This window comes from Alligator sinensis, unplaced genomic scaffold, assembly GCF_000455745.1.
Source record: "Alligator sinensis unplaced genomic scaffold, ASM45574v1 scaffold469_1, whole genome shotgun sequence".
Classification (NCBI taxonomy): Eukaryota; Metazoa; Chordata; order Crocodylia; family Alligatoridae; genus Alligator; species Alligator sinensis.
The window spans coordinates 3,544,595-3,568,339 of NW_005841934.1; the positions used below are offsets into that span (position 1 = coordinate 3,544,595).

At 47.9% G+C, this 23,745-nt stretch overlaps 2 protein-coding genes across 2 annotated transcripts in view; both read right to left on the reverse strand.

Annotated features, from left to right (window-relative positions):
* RPP14 (ribonuclease P/MRP subunit p14) overlaps nucleotides 1-170 on the reverse strand; it is a 4,256-nt gene extending 4,086 nt beyond the window's left edge. The window contains exon 1 of the mRNA XM_006019640.2: nucleotides 110-170. Within this exon, the coding sequence (XP_006019702.1) occupies nucleotides 110-170 (61 nt within the window). The remainder of the gene's footprint in view (nucleotides 1-109) is intronic.
* Nucleotides 171-287: 117 nt separating this feature from the next.
* Nucleotides 288-23,745, reverse strand: part of PRKAR2A (protein kinase cAMP-dependent type II regulatory subunit alpha) — a 46,181-nt gene continuing 22,723 nt past the window's right edge. The window contains exons 3-11 of the mRNA XM_025198996.1: nucleotides 21,148-21,200; nucleotides 19,556-19,639; nucleotides 16,587-16,693; nucleotides 13,852-14,005; nucleotides 10,359-10,460; nucleotides 9,696-9,770; nucleotides 6,336-6,401; nucleotides 4,726-4,864; nucleotides 288-4,089 (exon numbers count right to left, since the gene is read on the reverse strand). Coding sequence (XP_025054781.1) covers nucleotides 3,956-4,089; nucleotides 4,726-4,864; nucleotides 6,336-6,401; nucleotides 9,696-9,770; nucleotides 10,359-10,460; nucleotides 13,852-14,005; nucleotides 16,587-16,693; nucleotides 19,556-19,639; nucleotides 21,148-21,200 — 914 coding nt within the window. The 3' untranslated portion in view covers nucleotides 288-3,955. The remainder of the gene's footprint in view (nucleotides 4,090-4,725; nucleotides 4,865-6,335; nucleotides 6,402-9,695; nucleotides 9,771-10,358; nucleotides 10,461-13,851; nucleotides 14,006-16,586; nucleotides 16,694-19,555; nucleotides 19,640-21,147; nucleotides 21,201-23,745) is intronic.

Sequence of the window (23,745 nt, forward strand, 5' to 3'; positions counted from 1 at the left end):
TGCCGCGGCCAATGGCAGGGTGGCAAGGCGGCTCCGCCCCCTCCGGCGCCCAGCCCACGGGAAGGGCGGAGCCCTGCAGGAGGGGGTGCCTACAGCAAGCGCGCGGGGCCCGGCTGCGCCGCCCTGGTGGCGAACGGCTTCGCCAGCCCCAACTCCCGCGTGCTGCGCATGCGCCGCCGAGCCACGTGCAGCTGGCGCAGGGACGCCAGGCAGACAGGGACAGCAGCGCCGGGGCTCGCCCCAAACCCCCGCCCCAGGTCACTGAACAAACCACACGCACACTGTGGGCCAGGAAGGCTGGACACAACGTCAGCTCTTTATTAACCAGCAGCGAAGCTGCCCCCAGCTCGTCGGCCCAGGCAGGTATCACTCTCCCGGCTCGCTCAGCACCGCAGGGCGAGGACCGAGCTCTCCACAACCAGGCGTCCCTTGAGAATCAAATACTTCATGGCAGATGCATTAAAAGAAGGGTCCCCCAATGAAGCCGTCAAGACAGTTACCTCGAAGCCACAGCCCGGTTTTCAGGGCTGACGCGTGGACTTCTCCCAGCTGACAGACCTTGGCAAGCACTTGGAGCCTTGAGGTAGCATCTTTTGGTAGAATTCGGTTTCTTTTTTTTCTGAGCGAAGGAAAACACTAGTAGCGCATCAGCGCTCCGGTCAGACGAGGCGGACTTCAGTAATTCTCCTCGGAGGGTAGTGACTTTCTCTTGCAACTTCAAATGCAGGCCTAGTGCTGCAGCCTGGCAGGAGAAGGCCTCTTGAAAGAAAACACGGTTGAAAGAACTGGAGCCAGCAGTAGCAATAATTGTAACAACAGGAAGTGACTGGAGTGAAAAAACCAAAACATTTGTATTTTGGCAAGACCGGTTTACAAATACATTTTGAAAACAAACTCCCATTCTTTAGCTAACTGGAAAAGAACGGACGGGGACATTCAAAGGGGTTTCGTGTTTTCCTTCGTGCAAAAATGCACTTTGTTTTTTTTATTTTTGTTGATTTTTTTTTTTTTTTTTTAAAAGAGACAGCCTTTTTTGTACACTGTGAAATCTGTGCTGTGATGGTGAACAGAGATACCGTAATATGCCAGGACACTGTTGACTACCAAAAGCTCCTCTCACTGACTTCACAACAATCACAAGCAGGGAATCAGAAATTAAAGACACCTTCTTCTGGTCTCAAAGACACCTTCTTCTTTACCCACTTTGCTGCTGAGTGCTCTTATTAAACTAGAGCTCTCCTCTGCCACTTTCCGAGAATTTCTGGCAGCTCCACTCCACTGAACAAAGCCGTACCGACAGGGAACTTGGATGTGTACGCAGAGACATTTGAACAAACGTGACAGAAGGTGGCTGGGATAAGATGGGAGGCTCCGATGCTGTCGAATGCCTACGAGCCACCATCTCCACACTGGTTCTTATCTACGTCACCACGCACAAGCACTCTCCCCAGCTTCGCTCGGTGCTCTAGCTGGCTAGCCAAAGAGGCTGACATGTAACCAACCCTCTCAAAGGACACCCTCCTATGCCACAGAAGATAAACCAGTCTGGCCTGGCCCACCACCTTCCAAATGAGACCTCCAGAATCAGCAGTCCCCCTGCACCATACACGCCTCAGAGCTGGGTGGGACGTGGCACTGCCCAAGGACAGCCACGGGACACGGCGATGCAGTGCTGCATGCCAGGAGCCCAAGATGGGAAAACGGCAGGCTGATTCCCCACTGCTGTGACCTCAAGACATCCCTATCTCCATTCCCTTCCTCTGCCTTCTGAAGCCACTGAATCCTTCAGACCCGAGCCAAGGAAGCCAGCAGGCCTTGCTTTCCTTGGACCAGGCCTCAGAACAACGTATAGAGGCCAGGTCTGTGATGTAGAGAAGTGATGGTTGAGACGGCAGAGTTCAACTGAATTCACAGCAGCCCCCTTGCTGGCTGCAGTGAAGAGAAGGGAGGAGCATGAGGGAGCAGAGCGGCTGATGGCACACGTCCTTCTGTGACAGCACACCATGCAGGAGCTCAGCCTGGTGCAAAGACTGGGTGGGCTCCACTACCCAATTCCAAGCTCCCTGGCGCTGCCCTTCCCCTGCTCATAGCTCTAATGAAAGCTCATGTCTTTGGTGTGTCACCTTGGAAGCATGAATGAAATTCCTACTGCTTCTTTGGCTGTAGTTTAATGCAAAACAGAACCCACATGGCAAAACAGGGAACATACGCCATTCCAGAATGGCTGCAGTCCGAAGAGCTGCTGGACAGCTTGATCAGGGTAGTAAGGACATGGCAACTGGTTCTGCCCTTTCCATTACAAACCATTTGCATCACTTGGACATGCCATGCAAGCCAACTGCTGTCACTGAACGACAGCATTCAACCCAGAGCGGCTCCATTCTAAGAAACAGCATGGGTAGGTGGGGGGAAGGAGGCAGGATCTGCAGCCAACTGAGCTAGTGTCCAGCCAGCAGTGCTTCCCCACAGCTGTAGCTCTGCATCTTCCACTGTAGTGGAGCAGATCCATCATGCCAATGAGAAGCAGGAATCCAGACCTTTAACATCCTCTCTCTTTGCCCACATGGCCACAAGGAGTGAAGGGCAGGTCCTGTTCTGCTGGAGTCTAACATTAAAAGCTCTGCACGAGCTGTAGAGACCGAGGATGGAAAGGCTCATTAGAGTTATTATTACCTGAAAAGTCAGTGTTGTTGTAGAAAGATTCTGGGTTTTGCCATAAAAAGGTCCCTCTTGATGTCTGATTCTCATTTAGATAATACTCTGATAAAATCTCGGCAGAAGAAGAAGTCTATCTAATAGATGCTGCAATTTAAACAGGTATTTTAGATATCTACCATTAGCTGAATTATTACCTAAACCAAAAGATCTCCCAAATATACCGGCTGCTTTGTTAGCAAAGGTGTTGGCTTCACAAAGTCAAACACTGCTAACTCTTGAAAGGTTTAACAAGAAGACGTGGCATTTGGAAGCATCTTTGTGTCTAATCCAGTTAGATTACCGTAAAATATTAGGACTAAGGGGAGCTCATGTAAGTACATAAATATTCTTCCTTTAAATTACAAAAAATTGCCTCCTTAAAAAGTTTTAAAACTGACCCAGACAACAGCAGTGCCGCGTGAAGTCTAGCAGTACAGAGGATCTCTCTAAGAGAGAGGGTCATATGTTGCAATACCTCAATCGTAAAACCTGCCCAGTTGAGGAGACGAGCAGATCTGGGGGATGATACAGCTACAGCCCCTTCAGGCCACTCCATCTCTTACTGCACAAGCCAAACCCCGTGGGCTCCGGCAGCGCAAAGAAACAGAGCCGTTCTCTGTGCTGCTCGGGACACGCCTGTCCCCACCCACTCAGCTGCACTAGAGAACTGCAGTACTTGCAGCTTCCAGACAGTGGCGCAGCACCTCTGTGCCAACTTCATCAATGGCTCTGACATAGTTCAGCCCCCTTGATACTGTCAACCTCAAACCCAAGTGCAGCAATTACAACCAGATTCGTGCCGCTCTGTCAGGGAAGTGTCAAAGGAAGATAGCAAAAGCCTGTAACAGGAAGGCAGCGCCCGCTGTAGAGGGTAAGCAGCCTGCCGTTACAGACCACACTCTGCAAACTTATCACTATGAGACAAGAAGGAAAGAGAGGGCTCCGTATCTTTTACACTTTGGGTTTCGTATCAGGCACTTATTGTTGGAGAGACACGCCACTCTGAGCCAAGCAAGTGAATAAAGGGTTAGAATCATCTTTAAACTAGGCCTAATAATGACATTTCAGCAGCAAAGTGGAGGCATGGAGCAAGCCTCTACCCATCCATCTGTGCTGAGACTTAATTTATGGTTCTAAAATGCCCAAGAAGACAGCAGCAGTAACTGTTCCATAGTGTCCATTTTTCCTTGTGTGTTGTGTTGCTGAAAGGAGGCTTTTCTGTGTCTTGAACTGAGAAGGCATTGAAGGCACCCTGTGCCTAATTCCCTGGATCCATCAGGTCCATGCTGGAGCCAAACAGTGCCACCAGCTGCTCCTCATAATGTGTTATATTCCTCTTCATAATGTCCATGCAGGGCCCGAGCAACCTCTCAAATGCTTGCACGTCCATGACTAGAGAGAAACACAAGGAGAGAAGGGGACACGTAACCAGCTGCTCTCCAGAACAAGGAGTGCCCGGCTGGCATCTCCTCAACTCCTGGAACGTGAGTCCAGCCCACCTGGTTTCAGTGCCACTTCCCAGCAGAAGCCACTTCCCACAGAAATCAGGCTTCCAGTTTGACAATGCTGCCCTTGCACGGAGCCACAGCCCTGCCCTTAGGATAGACAAGCAGGCCAAATGTAGCTGCGGGACAGCCACAGCTGAATCATCTCAAAGTCCTGAGTGACATGCGCAGCAAAAGTCAGGCGAGACGGAGGCCGCGCTTTCATGCCGCCCACCACACTGCAGATCTCCTGGAGTCCGCCCACGATCCCCCCGTCCTGGGACAGCAGGCACCAGGTGAGGGCCAGAAACAACATCTAAGCTGTTCTGTGATTCCACCAAACCCCTCCAAAAAGGGGGCAGTATCCAAAGGGGCAGGAGGAAGAAAATGGTGGTTCCCAGAGAGATAATGAAAGCCCCTTCTAGGCCAAGCCTCTGGCACCAACTGGGGCACCAACAGGCATCGGGGGCCTGAGTGGCTCTACAGCCACCTAGAACAGCACTCGGCAGCAGAGGTGATGGGGAATGGCACGAGGAATCCTTACCTAAACACTTGACCTCCCCAACAGCATAGGCAGAGGCTGCTCTGGGTTTGTTGGTAACAAGCGCAAGCTCTCCAAAATACTGTCCCTTGTGACACCGGGCAATCTCCACTTCCTGGTTAGCATCTTTACTTGTCATTGTCTGTACCGGAAGAGAAGGCGAGAAGCAGGAATTCGTTACTACACAGCAGTGTAAGTACAGCTCTTCCTTCAGACAGGATCACAGATGTGTGACGGGTCAGCAATCTAAGCCAGGGGCGGACAATTATTTTGGGCGGAGGGCCACTTACCCAGTTTTGGCAGGCTGTTGAGGGTTGCACGGGTGGCCCCGCCCCTTGACAGGTGCCCCACCCCCTGGTCGCCATCTTGGGACCAACATCCCAACGTCTTGGGACCAATGTCCCAAGGCCAGCACCGGTGGGGCCCAGAGCGGGGCACAGGCCGGCAGGGGTCTGTGGAGCTGGGCTGGGCTGCACCAGCAGGGAGGAGGGAGCTGGCCTGGCTCCATAGAGCCCCTGCCGGCCGGGACCTCGTGCTCCTGCCACCCTGCTCTGGGCCCCACCAGCACTGGCCCCGGGACACCGGTGCAGGCCCCGTGCTCCCGCTGGCTCCCCGCCCGCTCACACCCAGTGCCCCCCAGCCCCGCGGTACAGGACCTTTAGATTATTCCCTGGATCTAGCACACATACTGAGCATGACGCACACAAGGTTTTGCTTCCAGTTTGTAGGGGAGAGGTATCAGTTTCAAACAAGTCTCTACTAAAAAGGCTCAAGAAAGGCAGAGGGTTAAAAAGACTCCACACTCTAACTACTGGTTGATAGCCACCGACTCTAGTCCCACCACGGCAGGTCTCCACGTTCAGCGTTTGGAAGAACACACCACAGTTGGCTTTTGCCAGAGAAGCATATGTCTTGGGCAGACATGCGGCATCATCCCTGTCTGTTCTGATGGCCATAAGCCACCGTGGGGAAGACAAAGACTGCCTCCAAGGGCTGAGCAAATACTAGATCCTAACACAAGCTGGGAGAGAGAGTGGAAGTGCTGTACAATAAACTGCAGCCGAGGTCTGCTAGGGCCCCTGTCCTGGTGAAGGGTGCCGAGTACCAGCAACTCCAGGGGAAGATGTAAAGAAACCTCCCTTAGTCCTACTGCCATGCACAGCTTCTCAGGCCCGTGCAGCATGCCCCTGACCACGCGCTGTGATCACAGATGTACACAGGCAGTACACGCCAGCAATCCTGCCTGGCCTCTTCAAAACAACAGAACAGAGCGCTTGGGCAAATTGCTTATCATTTTCCTTCCACAATCACTTGCACTTGTCATCACTGAAGTCAGCCTGTCATCATAGAGCCCAGTCCTCTTACACCATCAAGCCCTTCAGCAAGCCTCTGCCCTTCTGCCGTCTTGATTAACTTACATAATTATGTCTCATCTGCAGGTCTGCCACCTCATTACCAACATGTGAGGAACAAATCTGCTAGCCACTACCAGCCCTTGAACGGATCCCTGGCAGATGCTTGTTAACCTCTGCCCTACTGAAAACTGACCGTTTGTACCCAAGTCCATCTTCAGAGCACCTTACCTTGCCCTGCAATTCTTTTTTTTAACTCACCTTGCTCTTAATCAAGATTTTGACTTCACCAGATTCTACGATGTAAAAGCTGTCTGCTTTATCACCCTGTGAGGACAAGAGGGGAACAGCAAATTAGTCACCAGCTTATTACAAGAGGCAGAAATCATATTCAGCTCTTCACTCTAAACTGGGCTTTGGTTTGAGTACAATCGCACGTAAATTTTTTTGCAATATTAGCATAGAAGTTGGTCTAAAATGGGCTACAGCAGTATCTGAGGATAGAGGAAGGCTAATAATACCAGCCTGGCTTAAAGGAAGAAAGATTAAACTAGTGAAGTTTAGGAAAAACACAGCAAGGAAGTCGAACAGGAAGCTTTTTAGAAGTACCTCCAGACAGAGAGAAAGGCAAGAATAGACAGAAGCTCTATAAGCACAAGAATGCAGGGCAGGTACAGGAAGGTATCAGAAGAGCCAACATGACAAGCACCTAATTATCCTCAGCTTTTAGCAACAGCCTTGTGGAGGAAGCAGTCTAATTATCTATGATGGCATATGGGAAGGCAAAGGGTAAATGAAAATAAAGCATCTGACAAAATTACGTGTCTGCCTGCAGAGCCCAAGGAAACAGCCATTAACTAGCAAAACTGGCACAGGCGCAGATCTCTGGAAACATCTTTCAACAAAACATCTGGAATCTGGAGAGGTTCCTGATGCCTGGAAAATACTACACATGGTAGCCAAAGCCAATGGCAAGAATGAACCACCAGCAAATTAGCCTGATACATTCTGGACAAGACAGAGACCAAGAGAATCCAAAATACAAACTACTGTTTGGTTTGGGGCTTTGTTTGGGGGGGGGGGGGGGGGGGGGGAGGCAAGGTGCCTAAAAACTGAAAACAGGTTTCTTAAAACTAAAGCCATGCCAGCCAACCACATGGTGCCATCAGCAATGAGAAGACAGGGAGCAGGATTTTAATCTTCAATATGAATGCATGGTTTAATGTAATGTGGAGTGCTTTATTAATATTATTAAAGAGATATAAATGCATTCAACTAGGGAAAGGAATAAAAGATCAGCTGGTGCCCAGATACCTGCACAGCAAACAGATGCAAGAAACGTTATGGACTGGCCCCAAACAATCAACTAAACAAACGTGCTGTGCAAGCAGGATGGGGGAAAAACAGGTCTGGATACACTCGTGCACCTGATTTACTGATCTTCACAGTACTCTGGGGTCACCCTCAGGTTATGGAATGAACTACCCAAAACTCGCCAAGGCATAAACCCTTAACGAAGATTGTTTATGCTTAGAAATTTGTGAGAGTTTAATCTCCTGATGATCTCCTGTGCTGTGCAAGGCTTTCCCAGCACATGCAACTGCGTGTCGGTCTGAGCATGGAAACGGTAAATGATTTGTTTCATGGCAACGCAGAGGAAGCAGAACAGAACCCAGGTCTGCAAAGTGAGCGGGGGCAGGGGGAGTGGACATGACAGCACCAGTGTTTCCAGTCGGCCTTTTGAACAGTTATGTACAACAGATGCATAAAATACCATGGAGTTTGTGTAGCCAGGTATTCAAACACTAGGAAGCACCAGAATTCAGGCTGCGCGGAGAACGTGAGCACAACCCTCTCCACACACGCCCTGAGGCCATTTGTAAGGACATGACCACAGAGCACCTTTGCCAAAGGACCCTGGCACCACGCAGTGCACAGGCTGGACCTGTGGATGAGCCAGAAATATTTAGTGGGCAAAGTCTGGCCGGCAGGGCCATGTGCTGCAGAAGCTGGAAGCCACGTGCTGACCACGGGGCAGCAGGAAGAGGAAGCGTGGCTTCCTGGCGAAGGCACGTGCTGCCCTGGGGAACTGTTCTCCATCTCTGGACAGACCTTAGGTGATACCAATTAGCAGAGACACCCATCGCAGGTAGCTGAACTAATACAAGCTACTTGTTTGCTGGCACACCTGGGGCCTGGATTAGAGAAGCGCTGAGCAGTGCACTGAAGCCGACGGGAGCTGTGCTCTGAACACCATGTACTTTAAAAGTCAGGTCCTAGACGTCTCACTGGACAGCTGCAATTGCATGCTTGTGACCATGTTACTTAGTGTCCCCATTCCTCATCTGAAAATGGGGCTAATACACAGTCATCTCACGAGTGTTGTGAAAATAAACCCATTCACATTAGCCAGGCACTCAGGCCCATAAAAACCCATAGGGAAATGAATCCTTCTGTCCTCTGAGCAGGGTCTGAACAGCGGGTAGGAAATACTGAACAACAAGGAGAAAACAACATATTGAGCAGCTGCTCATTAAGGGAGCTGCAGCATCCTGCCCGTGGGGGGGAGGAGGCAGTGCTCCTCTGGAAAGAATGCGATGCCATTAACGACTGTCTCATATTGCAGGTGCACAAAGGGTTGAATTAAAGTTGTGTGTGCAACCATGTTTCTGACATGCTCATTTTAGAGTATCTGACTGTGCAACTGGAATAGCGCTCTTGTAACTGTTCTGTACATGTGCGTGGCACGTAGATGGGAAATACAGAAACTACGGAGAATCAGACGGAGGGTAACTAGCCAAGAAATGGGGGAACAGGGAAGAGGGAGAAAAGGAGACATGACTACAACCTAAAAATACATTCCAGAGTGAAAGAAGGGAAGTGGCCTCAGGACGATAGCGCAGCAAAGAGCAAGAGGCCTGAGGCCAACTGCGAAGCCTCTGCAACAGTCAAAAGACAGACCGTGCCTAGACGTGATACCACTCCTCTGCCCTACAGGGGCAGACACCTCTCTGAGCAGTGTCCCGGGAAATCCCAAACCATTGACAGCAGGCTAGATAACCCAGGAGACCCAGCCTACAAACATCCCTAAGGAGGCTAGGCTTTTAGCCATGGGTCAAGGAGGGGGTCAGCGAGTCAGCCCAAATGTTCTCACATTTCATTCTACAGCAGTTTCAGTCTACAATTCTGATGTCTATCAGGGTAACAGAAGACCTAAGCACAATGAGTGGGAAACACAAGGGTAAAACTGATCACTGCTACCAGCTTTCAAATGCTTTACATATATTACTCTTAATGGAATGATCACATTTATGGAAAAATAACGTATATACAATGATGCGGTGTGAGAGGGCATGATGGCTGGAATACCAGACCTGCTGGGAACGTTACCAGGCACTAAGCTGAATGCACTGTGGAGGTGTAGAAAATATCAATACAGACCACTAATCCCACTGGCAACATTTAAAAGGATAAATCTGTGATTTGTTGAGATTAAAAATAAGCTGTATGACTGGACTGCTAACTGCTCATGTTCCCAGATCTGACACTCAGGTCTGTTTCTGACTTTAATTCCAAGATTAAATGTAGCTTGGTGGGGCAGGGGGTTCACACTCCAGATACCTGAGAAATGATGCGATCTCCATCTTGATAAATCTTTTCCCCTATCACATCGGCTATCTTCATACGCTCTGAAACCTGCAAGAGAAAAAATTAGACTCCATTCAGCCCACAAGCACCCACTGCAGCACAGCTCCATTTAGATCCAGAAGCCAGTCACTTCCCTACCAAACAAGCGGTCACAGGTGAGTCTACAAGTTAACAGTGTTTGGCTTGTGTTTGGGTAGTGACAAACAGGCACGCTACAACGGATGCTTTGCCATATGGTAGCACAGCTCTCAAGACCAGCATGCACACCAGGGAAGGACAGCTTCTGAGATGTAGCCTAAACTTTTTGATTTGATCCTTTTGTTTTTCCCCCACAAGACAAAATCAGCAAGCTCCCAACTCCACTTGCGACCAGAAAAAGAACGTGAACAAAAATGTTGCATAACCGCAGCAAAATAATGTAAATTGACCTGACCTCCTAATTTGATGTTCAACTAGCTTCTATTTCAAAAGCTAGTCTAAACAAAAAGCCAGAAACCAAGCTGAAGCAAAAACAAAACGAGAAACACCTTACAAGCACTGCATTACCGTACTGAAAAGAAATGTTAACAGACGTGCTGGAACCAGTGCCAAGAACATAAATGGATGCTCACAGCCATCTCCCCCAAAAGACTTTACCTCCAGTGATTTAAGAAGGGGCACGGACTCAATAAATAATTCATATGTCTTCCTCTTCTTTGCATTGTTTTTCAATATAATCCTTCTAAATGTCACTCGATCCTGCAAGAGAGAGCAGAGTTAAATTTCCTCAGGGCAAAAGAGCCGTTGTTTAAGAGATCTGCAAAGCCAGAAGGCTGCAAGTATTAGTCAGTGTGTTTGAAGGGTCTATTGTTAAAATAGGGCCTCTATCAAATCACCACTGCCGACTGCTTCTACAAGAACACGTGCTGCGGTGTTGAGTCGAAACAGCAAGGATGACAAAACCCCAAGTGATCTTCCCCAGATAAGTATTGGCAATCCTGGTTTTATTCTGTCTGGCGTTGGTTTTCAGTACGTTTCCCATCTCAGCCTCCCACGCACCATGTAAAGGAGTCACGATCTCCTTTGTTTCCTCCGTGAGGCGCGCGGACTTGGAACCCTTAACATGACGGCTTCCTAACAGCTGCAAGCATGACTGTACTTGGCTTTTCACTTCCTGGGCCCAAGAGCTTCGCAGGGTTCAGAAAGGGACCAAACGGTTAGAGCAGTAACAATAATACCCTGGTTTCACAGCAAAGATTAAGAGTAAAGTGTCTGGAGGTCGGAAAGCCTGCCTCTTACTCTGGGGGCTTAAGGGAAAAACCTTTCCCTGGGGACAAGCCACTCCATAGCTGCCAAATGTCCATTTGTGTCATCTTCTTAAGAGTCTCTCTCCAGTAGGTCCCAGCCTGTGCTGGAGAAAGACAGTGGGCCAGACGGGCCCCGGCCGGTCCATTCACCAGGGCTGTTCTACCCTCCTCCTCCCGTCCCATCAGTCAGTTTTACAGCACGGCACAGCCACTAGGTGGCAGCACTTGACCAAACCAAAGCTTCCCAGGCACCAGAGCCGCCCGCTCCCCTTTTATTACCTGCATTATCACAAGTATCGAAACGCTAAAAATTTCCTCTCAGCAATCTGAGGGAAGGGTTCGGTATTGCCACCTGCAATCAGGGTTCAATCACTGGAGCCAGCTGTAAAGACAGCATGTGCAGCCCGAGGACTGGGCGATTTGGGCACTTACCTGCTATTCAGTGTCCCAGCAGGGAGCCATGGCCCTGGTTAGGATCAGCACTGGGTGCTCTCAAGAGCAAGACTTGAAGGAGTTGCAATGGAAAAGCTATAACAAGGACTTGTAAGAACGCAGAAGGAACTGTGGGAAGGAGAAGAGTAGGAGACAGATCAAGGAAAGACGCAGGTTCACGTAGCCCAAAAATAATTCAGATAAACAACTGGGGGCCTGTGGCCCATCTCCGTGGCCAGGACCACCTGGCATTTCCTGGAAACATCACAGTTGAAATCTCTCTTGAAGAGGGATTTGACAGATACAAGAGGGGGGCTTTGGTTACATCCAAGCTGGGGAGAGGGGCAGATTCCATGGCTGCCTAGAGGAAAGTGAACAAATTAACAACCGAGCTAGTATCAGAGGATCAGCGAAGGGGTGACAGGATACAAACATGGACAAAGACATGAGGCTCCAGCCTGCATTCAGTGTAGAGACAGGGGAGACAGCAGCACGACCGATGAGAGAAGTCTCATGACTGAACCCCCAGCAATGATCTCAGTGCAGCGTTCTGCCCGATTCCACTTGGCTGGATGGTTTAGTCAGGGATGATCCCACCCTGAGCAGGGGAACAGACGAGGCAACCTTATCAGGTCCCTTCCAGCCCAACTTCTATGATCCACAAAAAGTAAGGTGAGATCCTCCAGCAGAAGGGAGGATTTTCGGTAACAAGAAGGCGAGGAACTGGTTGACCATTTTAGTGCTGTCAGAAGCAGCAGCAAGATTTGGGCATTGTCTCAGAGATGGCAGTCAATGTTGAAGGATGGTGGTAAATCACAGAGAAAGGAGTGGAGAAGGAACATGAAGATGAGGGGCTCAGTCTTGGTTGAAGGAGTGCAAGGGAAATAGGGGCCATCAATAAAGGAGGGCAGACAAGAAACCCCTTGGATGAAAGGAGAAAAGGAAACGGGAAAGGAATAGCAAGTTGTACTGATTTTTCTCTGAAATAGCTGATTAGATCTTGTGTGGAGACACAGGGGAATCCTGTAAAGACACCTGAAGCTGGGAACGAGGGTACGAGAACCAGCAAGGGATGAGCAGTACTGTTCAGCTAGGCAGACGGCAGAAAAGCCTGCAGTGGAGGACGCACGCTTGGTTCATGAAGCTCTCCTCAGAGGGGTTCCCCATAGCACAGAAGCAGAGAACGTGGATATTGGGAGCAAGTGCTCTTCACTACCATGCAAGAGATCCAGATCCCTTTACTGCACATGCTGCCAGCACAGGCAAGGTGCTTGAGAGGCTCACTTTGCAGGGACATGGCCCAGTGAAGCAAGAAGCCAAGAAAGAGCAGGCAAAGGCCCAGTGGGAAAGTAGCCATGGCTGTGGCCAGGCAAGCCCACGTTCATTACCAGGGTCCAGCAACGTTTCACTCACTGCACCTGAGCTAAGTGAGCAAGTTTAACCCCCAGCAGGCAGAAAACAAAACGATTCCTTTAATCAGAAAAGAAGGTAACCCGAAGAGTCATCGCATCCGGTCGCATGACTGAGCTCTACCTGCAGGCGGCTTCCTTTGTATTATTCCTGTGTGAAGGAAATGAATGAGAGTCTAACGCTGCTCCCAGGGTAACGACCAGAACCTGCCCTTTTCTTTATGAGCTGTAAAGAGAGGGAAGTCCACCCTCTCCTCAGGCACAGAGATCGCACAAGCAGGCTGCGCATGGCAGCGTCCCGGTCATAAAATCAAGGTCATAGTGCAGGCAGTTTTTAGCGATAGCTGCTGTGGAACCAAGCACACAGCGTGTGTACAGTACTACAGACTCCACAGCCCCTGCGGGCACTTTATTACATGAACAGCAGCAAATGAGTAACAAAGCATCACGAAGGGGAACTTCCCCGAGCACCAGAGGGAAGAGGGCTAATAAAGAAACTCAGAGCAGCAACACTGTCAACAGCTTGGAAAACAGGAACATCTAAACTGCTGTGCTCAAGTGGGTAGCTCTTCCAAAATAACATGGAGAGGAGACCAGAAATATCTGAGAAGTATATTTATCCCTGGAAGCTGGTCTCTCCCCTGACAGCCTCTTGGAGGGGCAAGAGTTTTATTCAGCAAGGCCACTCAGACAGCATAAAACACGTGCCTACGTTACCCACGCCCTACCCCTCTGCAGGATGAAAGAGCTGGTCAAACAGCAAAAGCTTTAGACTTCAATATCTGCAAAGTAATAAAACACACTGCACTCATACACCTGGAGAGAGTTTATCGACAAATAGTTTTAGGGAAGTGGTAAAAGGCATTTGCACACTGGAGCTCTTCTGCCAGCAGGTAGAGATAACAAACCATGATAAAAGAGCTGTTAGCACAAGGACATATGCTAGGAAAAGTACCTGCTGGTGCACATTCAACACTGCAGAGAGCAAGTTCCCATACTTACCAGCCCCCAAAGAGATCCTTCGGTTGTGGCAACAATGGTAGCAGCTCTAGGAGTGTTGTACATCAAGGCCAATTCCCCAAAACTGCCGTGATTATCATAACGGCCGACACAGCGACTGTGGTTATCTCTTGTTACAAAAATATCATACAATCCCCTGGAAAGACAGAAGACATCCTCCATTAGGCCAACTGAGAGCGCTACTAGTAAAATCATTTTCACATATGCTTGGCTCTAAGAAGTGAACATTTTTCCAATAAAAACAAACTTGGTGGCTTTCCTCTCTCACCGGCGCTCAAAAAGCCAAGCTTGGCTGGGTTCTGCCATTAGCTGATTGTAAGTCGCATTTTTGTGTGAGATGCCTCAAAGCTCTTCTCCGTTTTAATTCCTGGAGGCTTCCCCTGGTCAGACGCAGTTAGGATCCCTTGCTTTCCTCTGCCTTTGTTGCAACTTCAGCAGACATCAGGTGCACAGGAGAGACTAGTTGCAGCTAGTTCTGAAGTCTGATGTGCCTGGCTCTTCAGACAGTATTTTATCAATCTGTGTTTAGGAGTGGGGCAGGGCACGGGGTGTACCTAGCTACCATGGGCCAACTAGACGATGGGACGATATCTCAGTTTTGTTGTGGAGGGCTGATGGGTAGACACAAGTATTCTCCAAAGCTCCTCCACTGTCTGATGGCAGGATTTCTGTTCATCTCCAAAAAGCCATCTTACCTGTTTTACTCGTGGGCCAGTGACAGTGGATGGCTGTAACAGTCCCACTGCCAACGTATCTCCATTTATCATACGTCCTTAGACTTGTTCAGGGCAGACCATCTACTGCTTTGCATTTTCAGTGGGATAGCAAATAACTCATTCAAGGGGATAATCACTTTCCCATCTGATTTTTGGATGAAGCCTTCCAACAAGTATTTTCTAACCCACACCTTCACTCCAAGTGCATTTTGTTTTAAAGACATAATGCTACTGCATTAGGGCTGTGATCAGACTAAAGTCGGCAGGAACTGGCTCAGTGATAGACCCTCCTGGTCCAGGCCCTCCCATGCTCCTTATGGAAAAAGGCACACAGGACACCTCCGCCTGTACACCTGTTTCCATGAGGAGCAGCAGGTGTGGGGCAGTTTTGTCTGGAGGCAGCAGAACCCAGCTGTGAAGCACTGAGGTCAACTGAGGCAGCACCAACACTGCTCCTCAGCCGGAGGTACCACCACATTCAAGTGTTGGAGTGGTGCCCTGACTCTGACAAGGCTGAGAGCCACTGCTCTACAGACAGACAGACAGAGGAACACTTAACTAACCACGACTGACTCCCATTATAAAAAAGAAAGAAGCCCTACAGTGACAGGGAACCACCTGCCCAGGGGCCTCACTCCTCTTAATAATGACTGGTGCAGAAGGGGCTTCACTGCACGAGAGAGACCCAGTGTCACAGATCTTGCAATCTAACTAGACAGAACAGACAGGACAAGGAAACAGAAAGAACAAATGTGACGGCTGCAAACAAGCTACCTTCAAGATCTCGGGCATTGATTTGGGGAAGCAGGGATCTGCCAACAGAGCTCAGGCAGGGAGAAGAGGCTGCGAGGTACAGAGTGAAGCTGATGAAGAGCTGCCTCACAGGGCAGTCTGGCCCAGGCTGGCAGAAGTTCAGGGAGGGACTAGAGGTCACCAGCTTTGGCTCCAACCAGCTGGAGTCTCTAACCAGCATAAATGACAACCCGAAAGAAATGTACAGTCTTAAGGAACTGCTATGAAATTGTTTAAAATCCACATGATGATGCTATTACCCAAGGACATCCCATAATTACAGGATGAGTCAGCATTTGTAGCTGAAAGGAGGTCTTTTTTCCAGCCACTTCTTTATTGCTTTCCCCAAAATTATCCGTGTTAACAATGTTCCTTCTAAGGTTTAGCAATCCGTGAACGACCCTGGCTGGGAGTGCGCGGGTATCGCAGGGTGCCCACCCCGCCACACACCTGCAGCAGCCTGTGGCCGGGTTGAGGCAGGAGGCGAGCGGCCAGATGCCGGGGAGCATTGGCAACCCCTTGCTATGGCACTGGGCATCCCCTCCAGTCCGGTGCCCGGGGGCCCTGGCCCCCTACCGCTCCCCCCACCCAGTCAGTATGCCGCTGTGTGCGCAGCATTAAAAAGTTATTGCGCAGCATGATTTTTTATTGTGCGTGGCTGTGCACGCACGCAGCTTAGAGGGAACGCTGCTTATTAACATCACAATTCTCCAGGGAAGTAAATTTACATCCGTCACCACTTTGTAGAAGGCAATAGGTGTTCACTAGAACTGTCATTCAAAGGTGCATCTAAGAGGAAATACTAACATACCAGAGCTGCCTATTAACCTTCGTAATTAAAAGTATAAAAGGCTGGGCAATACACATAAATGACAGAAAACAAACCTTCATGGCAGAACCTACTAATTTGCAAGAGAATCTGTAAAAGGATTTGCTTGGTGCTAATGAAAAGGCACAACAGCACTTTAAAATAGCTACGAGTATAAACCTTTATCTTTATCTACACAAGTATAAAGATAATACAGGCAAGAGGCTTTGGAGACTTTAATAAACCAATGAATCAAAACTAAACAAGGAAAATGGAGCCATGTGAGTGAGTCATTAAACATTTCCTGCTATTTTCAGGGTAACTGAAATGTAACAAAAAAGTACATGTTGTAGATGTTCCTCCCCAGAGAATTCGTACAAGCCTGTGGCCAGGCCGCCTACCGTTCAATGACATAGAAGTTGTCTCCATCGTCCCCTTGGTCAATCACGTGTTCCTGAGGTTTCACCTTTCTCTCAAACATGGCATCGAGAACCTGAGACAGCTGCTCCTGCAAAGGGAACCAAAACACCTCCTCTTGTAGCATGACGCACTAGGAAAATTCTGGTGGGTTTGATTGTTCTCGTTGGTGAATATGAATACTGAAGTTATTCGTAATACTCTGGCACTAAATAGCTTCCCATTTTATGTTAGTGAGATTCTCACTAAGTGAATACTGATATCAGACTGAAGCCAAGTGTGTGTTAAATTCTGCAAACACAAGTGAATGCATGTCTTAAAAATCTTATTCAATTCAAAACCTAACTGGGCTTAATCTACAGCGCAAGTTTCAATGCGTAAGCATGACTATGTGGGTTAACCTTAGTCCACTAACAAATGATTTTCCCCAGTTTCAACCCACACTTAGGAACCCCAAGTTTGATATTTAAACCACAAGTTTCCAAAATGCATTTTAGGAGTATGTGCATGTGCACACACATGGATGCGCACACACACACACACACACACACACACTGCAGTGTCTCTGCTGCTTGACACAGTTTAAGTATTTTTACTGCCCACTTTTATAATGTGACTAATTACAGCAGCATCTGCAGGCACCGCTATGTAAGGAGCATTGTCTGCCTTTTCATTAGAAATCTCTTATTTTTTCCTCCTTAAAAATGCTTCTAATATTTAACAGAGCAGTTGGCCTCCTGGAAGCTGTTTATTTTAACCACATATTTAAAGGATGTGTTACATTACAGAAGCCAGAAGATGTGAACAGTGCGGCTATAAATCCAAAGACAGAGTAGGTTTTTTTGGTTTTTTTTTTTGGGGGGGGGGGTTAGTGGGGGTCAGTGAAAAGGTGGAGACTTATTTAAATAACAAGATGCTGAAGTTCGACTCTCAACAAAATGAACTCACAGATGCTCGAGTAGGAAGGGACCTCAATGGATCATCGAGTCCGACCCCCTGCCCGTGGCAGGAAAAAGTGTGGGGGTCATGTGACCCCAGCCAGGTGCTTGTGCAGTCTCCTCTTGAAGACCCCCAGGGCAGGGGAGAGCACCACCTCCCTTCGGAGCCCGTTGCAGATTCTGGAAGCCCTAACCATGAAGAAGCTCTTTCTGATGTCCAACCTAAATCTACTCTCTATCAGCTTGTGGCCGTTGTTCCTGGTTATACAAAGGGGTGCATCTCCTATTGCCTGCTGCCCCCGGCGAGTTTGTATACTGCCACAAGACGACAGAGCACTGCTGTACATTACAGTGTACACTATAAACCGCTACCAGAGTTTAACACCGAGTACTGTGCGTGCTCAGCAGCTCCATTTAAACTGAATTAGCACCACAGCAGATGCAATTCTCAACACAACTGAGGTTCTACAAATTCCCAGCACAGCACCTTTTTGCAAGGCCCTTGCCAGAGGAAGCTTTTCTATTTACTTCTCCTATACCACAGGACACAGTGCTATAAAGTCTTCAGCTGTGAAGGCGCTCAGATCTGCAGCATCAAGTTCAGCAAGGAGTCTAGGCTGGTTTTCCTCCAAACTCCCGTGAACCTCACAAATGATTCAAAGGACACTGACTGCTTCATCCTCGATTACGAGTGCTCTGACAGCTACCTCACACCTGTCAGAACAGCTGGCGCACCAGGCCTACATTCATTGAGCCCGGTCACTCAACAGAAATCACTGAGGTTAAACAAGGGATGAATCTGGCCACCAGGTCTGTTCCAGTCGCGCAAACACATTTACTCAGAGGCTGTAGTTTGCGTATTTACACAAGTCAGTAAAACACTCATACGTCTCGCAGCCATCCTGGCAAAGGGCAGGAGGGAGCCTAGCCTGAGCGCAGAACTACTCTTGACAGCTTTGCCAGGCTGGCTTACTCACCTCAGCCTGTGCTACTGCGGAGACTGCCTCCCATGCTGGACACAAGTGGTAGCCGTGCATGGTGTTACCACTCTCCTCACACCTTTTCAGTTAAGCAGCAGGAGCCATCCTCCATTTAGACAGCTCCTGCCCAGATGTGCACCCCTGCTGCCACAATCCCCTCAGTCTCCACTCTGCCCTGTGCTAGAGCTGGAGCCCTACTAACGACCGTATTTCAAGCGGCCCAAGGTTTTCCATTACAGGCCTCTCTCCAGATCCTTATAAAACTTTCCACTTAAGAGATAAATGTTCTTCAAGTCTTCTGTTCTTTTAATAATAAAAAAATAATAATAATCAAGCTCAATCTGGTAAGAGATCTTCTACTGTCCAGTGACTTGCCTAACAGTTATCACATTTCTCCTGTGTAAGATATTTTGCACTGACTGTACTTGGCTTTGGTGTCTTAGATTTTTTTAAAGGTATATTTGGCTTTCATAGTACAGCATGAGAGGCTAACAAGGCCGCGAATCCCAGCACGCTCAAAGAACCTTCTCTGAAAGGATTCCAACAGGGAAGAGCCTTTTGACTGACCGACTCCTCAGACGTACTGGACTTAAAGCTTTCCAAACCCCTTGGGAAGGAAGTCCACTCTCTGCTCAGGTTGATTTTCCAGTTCCTACTGAGTGGTGATTATCTTCTTTCTATTAAACTGGGCTTTAAGTTTGGGCCTTCAAGTGCTTGGAGATAACAGAAGTTCTTCCTAGCCATCCTTTATAAAAACACCTCTTCCCCTCGCAGTTTCTTTTTGACTATTTCAGCACGGTAAGCCGCAGAAAACAGAATTCTGAAGCAACTGCCTGGATCTATTATGATTTTAATCTTGTCGAAGGTTAAACCCTCTTTATTTAGAAATCTACAGGAAGAGATTCAGAATGGCTCGCCTTCTTAGCACGCAACTCCAGTTCCTGCAATATTCCTCTTCTGAGAGCAATTCAGATGACTAATAACTACACAAAGTAAACTACTACTGTAGTCAGTTAGCGTTTATAGCCATTTTACCTGATCTAGGTTTTTGAAGAGAAGGATATCTTTACATGCTTCCTGAAGTCTGCATCTCTGCTCATCAGTTTTTGGATGAACTACCTGCAAAACAAAATTGTCACGACATTAAAACCTGGTATTTTCTGAAGGACAGAGCCAGTTACTTGAGAGAATTTATAACTTCTTTAAACTCTGGAGTTCTCCGTTCTTCCCCACTTCTGAGTAGTTCAGTCCCCTTCTGGCAGCTGTAGCACAAAGCTTGCCCGGCACACTAAGGCGGAGAACCAGTGGCAGCAAAGGGACAAAACCCCAGCCAGAATCTGCGAGAGGGACCACGCGCTCTCAGGTGAGAATACGTTCAAGGGCAGGGAGGAGGAGGAGGAGGAGGAGGAGGTCAGGGCAATCCCCATCTTTGTGGAGTGGACTGCATGGCCCCTAACAACAAAACATTTTAATGCTTTCTTACCTTAAAAAGAAAACCTATTTGTGTGTAAGGTTTAAATACACTGTAGAGAAAAGCAGCCAAGACTGTAACAAGCGCAAGGAACAATAAAAGGAGGTATCTGGGCAAAACCAACTTAGACAACCTCGCGGGCGCTTGTCATACAAAGGCACACATTTGCTACACTGAAGGTCGCTTGGACAGATGTGGACATTAAGCAGCATGTAAAAGGATGTTAACCAAGCGGAAGAAGGCTGCAATAGTCCATCAGTTAAAAATCTATAAAGACTAGAATGAGAAAACCTGGAAAACTTGATTTCAAAGTAAATGCAGCTCTTAAGTTGTAGACGTAGTCAAGAGAATCAATTAATGCACTCTTGAAAAACACCTTTAATTTTCCTCTATGCAGACTAGGAAACAGACATTTTCCTCTTGATTTTTCAATGTTTTATAAAAGAATCTTTTCACTTAGAAACTGAACTGGTTTCAGGTTTTCACTACAGGAAAACTATGAAAGTCTGAGGCCAATATGGCAACTAAGCTTTATACCAGAGATCCTTAAAGAAAACACTGATCCTGTGAATCAGGCCACAGGATTTCCTCTTATAAAACTGGCTTCTAAGAAATGCAGCTACACTCCCTGGACTAACTCCTACAAAGTGCCTGCGTCTAAAAACCACGGTGGTGGCTACAGGCTCAAGAACAGTTCAACACAACATTTGTCCTGCAAGTGGCAGGTACCGTCTTCCCAGGCTGAACTATTTTGACGAGACCGGCAGTGGAAAAACTTGTGAGGCATTTTAGGCATCTACGAAAGAACAGCTGAACTAAAGCCTACCAGGTCTTCACACAGCACCAACGCTGCAGAAATTGTCCAAATAAGGGCTATTTGAGCAGATAATTAAGAAAGAGAACTATCCAAGTTCACTGAGACGCTAGGTCTTTAGTTACAACTTTAATATAAATATTGGGCAAACAAAGGATTTTTGAAGTTCTAATGCCCATGTGACTGCAGACTGGAGACCTAATACTTCAGAATCACACTGCTTCACCAGCAATCATTTCACTCTGCAACTTCACAGAGCTAAATGAAAACGGGAGAGGACAGATGATGCAGTGCATATCAACGTGCGCGCCAACACGGCAGACGTGATCTACTCGCTCTTACCCTCGGTTCTGTATCTTCCTCTTCTTCATCTGGATTGAAAGCTTCGGCACAAACTTAACAGGAAGGAGAAAAAAGAGAAATTGTTACCCAAATGCTATTTCACAAGAGTGCAAGACAAACTGTATCACAATTACTTCCGTCTGTTAGCAGCCCCATCGTACACTTTAGTTTGTCCAGTGATTGGATTTCCTGGAGAGCAATGACAAAGACTGGAACTGGGTTTATTCTCTTAATAAGTGTAATATGGACACAGTCCAAAAACCAAGGTGAGGAGCACATCACAGCAAGAGTGCCTAAAAGATACTGCTTTTAAAACTTCACGTCCCCCCAGCCACCTCCCCTGGTCCCCTGTCCTTATAATGTCCCAGTGTGCGCGCACACATTGCGATTCTGCTATTTCTTGCAACCAGATTTTTAGTGATCCTTTGGAACGACCTAACCACAAGCCTTTCCTTCCGCTAGACATTAAAGGAAACCGTCTTACATCCCCAAGGCCTTGTTCATCCACAACACAATACAAGAGAAACAGAAGTGCGCGCAAGGTCGTTCACGAGCCTCACACAAACAGAAACGTAACCAATAACGAATGGCCTCGGTTCTGGGCTGATTGACGGTGATGGGTAGAATGAGGATGGAGATGTGGCTCACGGGTGACGGAAAAGCAAGCAGATGAAGCTGAAAAGGGGAGCTGATTTGCAGAAGAGATCCGGTACTCAGTGACCCAATTCCTTGCTTTTCTGCTCTATACTGGGGGGACATGGAGTTCACCTGCCTTACATCAGGTATTTTGGTGTGGGAAGTTCCCAGTTTCTCAATACTTATCCCTGCAACCTATTCTGATGGATAAGCATTAAGCAAGAGGCTGTCCAGGGATTCACATGTCCCCTTGCCTTCTGGTCCTAGAAAGGGCTGCATTCCCGCCCTGTCCCCTGTCCAGCCCCATTTTCCCTGGGGCGAGGCCATCTCTCCTGGGCTCGTCAGCACAGAATCTGGCACTGCCCATGGAGGATCCAAAATGAAACATGGCTCGTTTGACACCGTGTCACCTTTTGGAAACACACACTGTTCATTTTAGACATGCGTACAGACTGCCTAGTAGAGAGAGATTTTAAAGTTTTAAAAGCCAGCAGTCAGCTTAACTTTATTCCATTATATGGCTGAAAGCAGAGAAATCAACTGATGCTTATAAACACCAAGTAAATACTTATACCAGCACATACTAGATGCCAATCATTAAAGTCCAAGCCCACCAGCAAAGTGAGATTGAAACGGTGCGACTGAAAAGAACACTGTAAGCAATGAGCGCTTACAGCACGTATAACATGCCACTACGGCTCCCAGCCAAATACTTTTAACTGAGCGGGGTAGTACTGAGATAGGCATGACCTAAGAGACAAAGGGACTGGTTGGTGTCCAGAACGTCAAAGCCATTTCGATTCATTTCAAGTGCTTCAGTGTAAACTTTTCCTATATCAAAGACCCATAGCTAAGATAATCTAGTGCACTAGGACCATATTTGGAAGAGGAAAATCAACTATCTTCCCATTCCTATAACAAAAACCAAAAGACTTTAAGATGTCTTTCATTAGCCTAAGGACTTTGACAGTCCTTGCATTTCTGGGTGGATTCTGGTTCCACTCACACCGACTGGATGCAGATATTCAGAGCCAAGGCAAGAAGCCAACCTTGTTCTCACCAAGCCTTGCTTTTGCTTTAATAAAGATGATTTGGCATCTGAACCTGTATGCCACTTAAATCACAGAAGGAAACAAACAGGCACTTTCACTTGTACTTTTTTCTCTATCCTGACAAAGCCAAAGGTTTGGCACAATGCCTAGCTCCCTTCAATGACATCTGACAAGTGAGTGAACTTGGGAAGGTATTTCAAAGAACAAAACATAAACAGATTAAAAAACCTGTAAACCCCCCCAAACCTAGCATTCAGCAACCGGGGAACAGAGAGAAGCACAGAGTACTGACCGCTGACCTAGTCATTACCCTTTCGTGAGGGTTATACAAATCCACCCTCGCTCATTTAAGATGCCTGTGTATGTTCCTTAAGCGTAGGCATCAAGTCACTCTGCTACGAAGTGAAGTTTGAATTCCTCATCTCTGGGAATGAACACGGGAATAGAATTCAAACCAGTAATTTATCACATTGCAGCAAAAAGCCCAATAAGTCATTAACTAATCAAATAATATCAACTGCTCATCAACTAATGCATCGGTTTATTTTCCCTCTTCTACCTGATCTAACGCACCTTGTTTTGCAAAATGTCACCACTTCCTTCACAAATCATTCTGGGTAGAAATCAGATCTTCGGTTCTGATAAAAGGAGCTCGGGTGCACACTCCACTCCCTGCGCTTCATTGTCTTCCGCCTCTGACTTTAACCTTTGACCTGTGATTTCAGTACACTTCTACTGGCAAGTAATGGACCTGTCCCATTATCCTGTCACTCGGTCACTCTGCCCACACAATCCTGCTTGGCATTCAAACAGGGTCACACCTTGCAGTTCTGCAGCCTGCCATGTCCGCTAGGGACTCAGCGAGCCAGGAGCAGTGAAGCCCTGCCTTAGGATACAGACAGCAGCACCA